A 1,547-nucleotide genomic window follows, 5' to 3' on the forward strand; every position below is an offset into this window, starting at 1 on the left:
AGTCTAAATTAGCTACGGACCTCCAAAATACAATCCGAACATGTTCCTAAACCCGAAATCACCCAACAAAGCTAACAGAACCATCGTAATTCCAGTCTGAAGTCGTCTTCAAACTATTTCGACTACGGTCAAATTTCAAAAACTTAAGCTCTCATTTAGGGACTAAGTATCCCAAAACTCTCTGAAACTCCAAATAATTCCTTCCGGCAACTCACAATAGCAGAAACAAACACGGAAAAAGCAGATAATAGGGGATCGGGGCGTAAATTCTTAAAACGATCGGCCGGGTCGTTACAGGAAGATTAATGTTATTTAGTTCTTTTGGTTGTTGTAGCGCATGAGGAGGTATGTCAAGAATAGAAAGGTCATGTACTCTAGCAGCAGTGTAGATAAAACGTTTATTAAACTTAATAACAGCAGAGTTATTAGCAAAATAAATATTATAACTAGCATCCATTATTTTCAAAACCGAAATCAAATTCCTCTAATAGAAGGTACATAGAGAACATCTTTCAAAACTAAAACTCTATCATTACTAAACAAAACTCTAATATATCTTAATTCTAAGGGTGGTGTTGTCTCGCCATTGGCTTGAAAAACGCAAACTTCATTCTCACTTAGTCGCCGCGTTTCTTAAAACACCTACAAAGTAGTGCATATATAAATAGTGGCTCCTGAATCTACACACCAAAACATGGTAGAGACAGCCGCTAAACAAGTTTCGACGACATTTAAATTTGAATTACCTTGCTTATTCAACTTTGCCATATATGCATGGAACTGCTTTATCTGATCCCAGGTTGCTTGGAATGATAGCACTCTCATTTGGGATTTTTCACACCAGTCGCACCTCCAGGTGCCAAAACCTTTTGAGCCTTGTTCTTTTTCTTACTTCCTTTCGACTTAGAAACTGAAGCTTTCTCAACATTGAGTGCCACAATTGGAGCTTGCTGTTTGACAATAGATTCTGTCGCTTGTAGATCATTCAACAATTTCGCCAGTGACAAATCCATTTTGTTCATATTATAGTTCAAGCGAAATTGTTGAAAACTGTAAGGCAGAGTCTGCAATACCATCTCAACTTGATATTTCTTATCAATCACAGCTCCAAGGACCTCCCGTTCATTCAGAAGACTCATCATCTTCAGAACATGGTCCCTGACGGATGATCCTTCAGCCATCTTGGTGTTCAAAAGGGATTTCATGGTTGTCTGCTTAGCCACACGATTTTGCTCACCGAACATCTCTTTGAGACTTTCGAGCATGTCATAAGCAGACCCCATAGACAGATGTTGATGTTGCAAAACATTCGCCGTAGAGGCAAGAATGTAACATCGCGCCATCTTATCAGCCTTGACCCATTTGTCATAGGCCTTAACCTGATCATCAGTAGCATTTTCAGGTTTTTCTGGGCATTCCTCGGTGATTATAAATTTGTAACCTTCAGCAATTAGGACAATATCAAGGTTCCTTCTCCACTCAACATAATTCGGTCCTTCTAACTTGTTTTGGTTCAAAATTGAGGTAAGCTGGTTGAATGAAGACAT

General features: G+C 38.9%; 1 protein-coding gene across 1 annotated transcript; it reads right to left on the reverse strand.

Annotated features, from left to right (window-relative positions):
* Nucleotides 1-821: 821 nt before the first annotated feature.
* Nucleotides 822-1,547, reverse strand: LOC107794189 (uncharacterized). Its single transcript, XM_016616662.1, has one exon. The coding sequence runs from the start codon at nt 1,545-1,547 to the stop codon at nt 822-824; it is 726 nt and encodes a 241-aa protein (XP_016472148.1).

The sequence above is a fragment of the Nicotiana tabacum genome, chromosome 6, assembly GCF_000715075.1.
Source record: "Nicotiana tabacum cultivar K326 chromosome 6, ASM71507v2, whole genome shotgun sequence".
Classification (NCBI taxonomy): domain Eukaryota; kingdom Viridiplantae; phylum Streptophyta; class Magnoliopsida; order Solanales; family Solanaceae; genus Nicotiana; species Nicotiana tabacum.

What these genes read in the sequence shown, in the direction of transcription:
- LOC107794189 (XM_016616662.1), bottom strand. Translation starts at nt 1,547, where the DNA reads ATGTCTTCATTCAACCAGCTTACCTCAATTTTGAACCAAAACAAGTTA.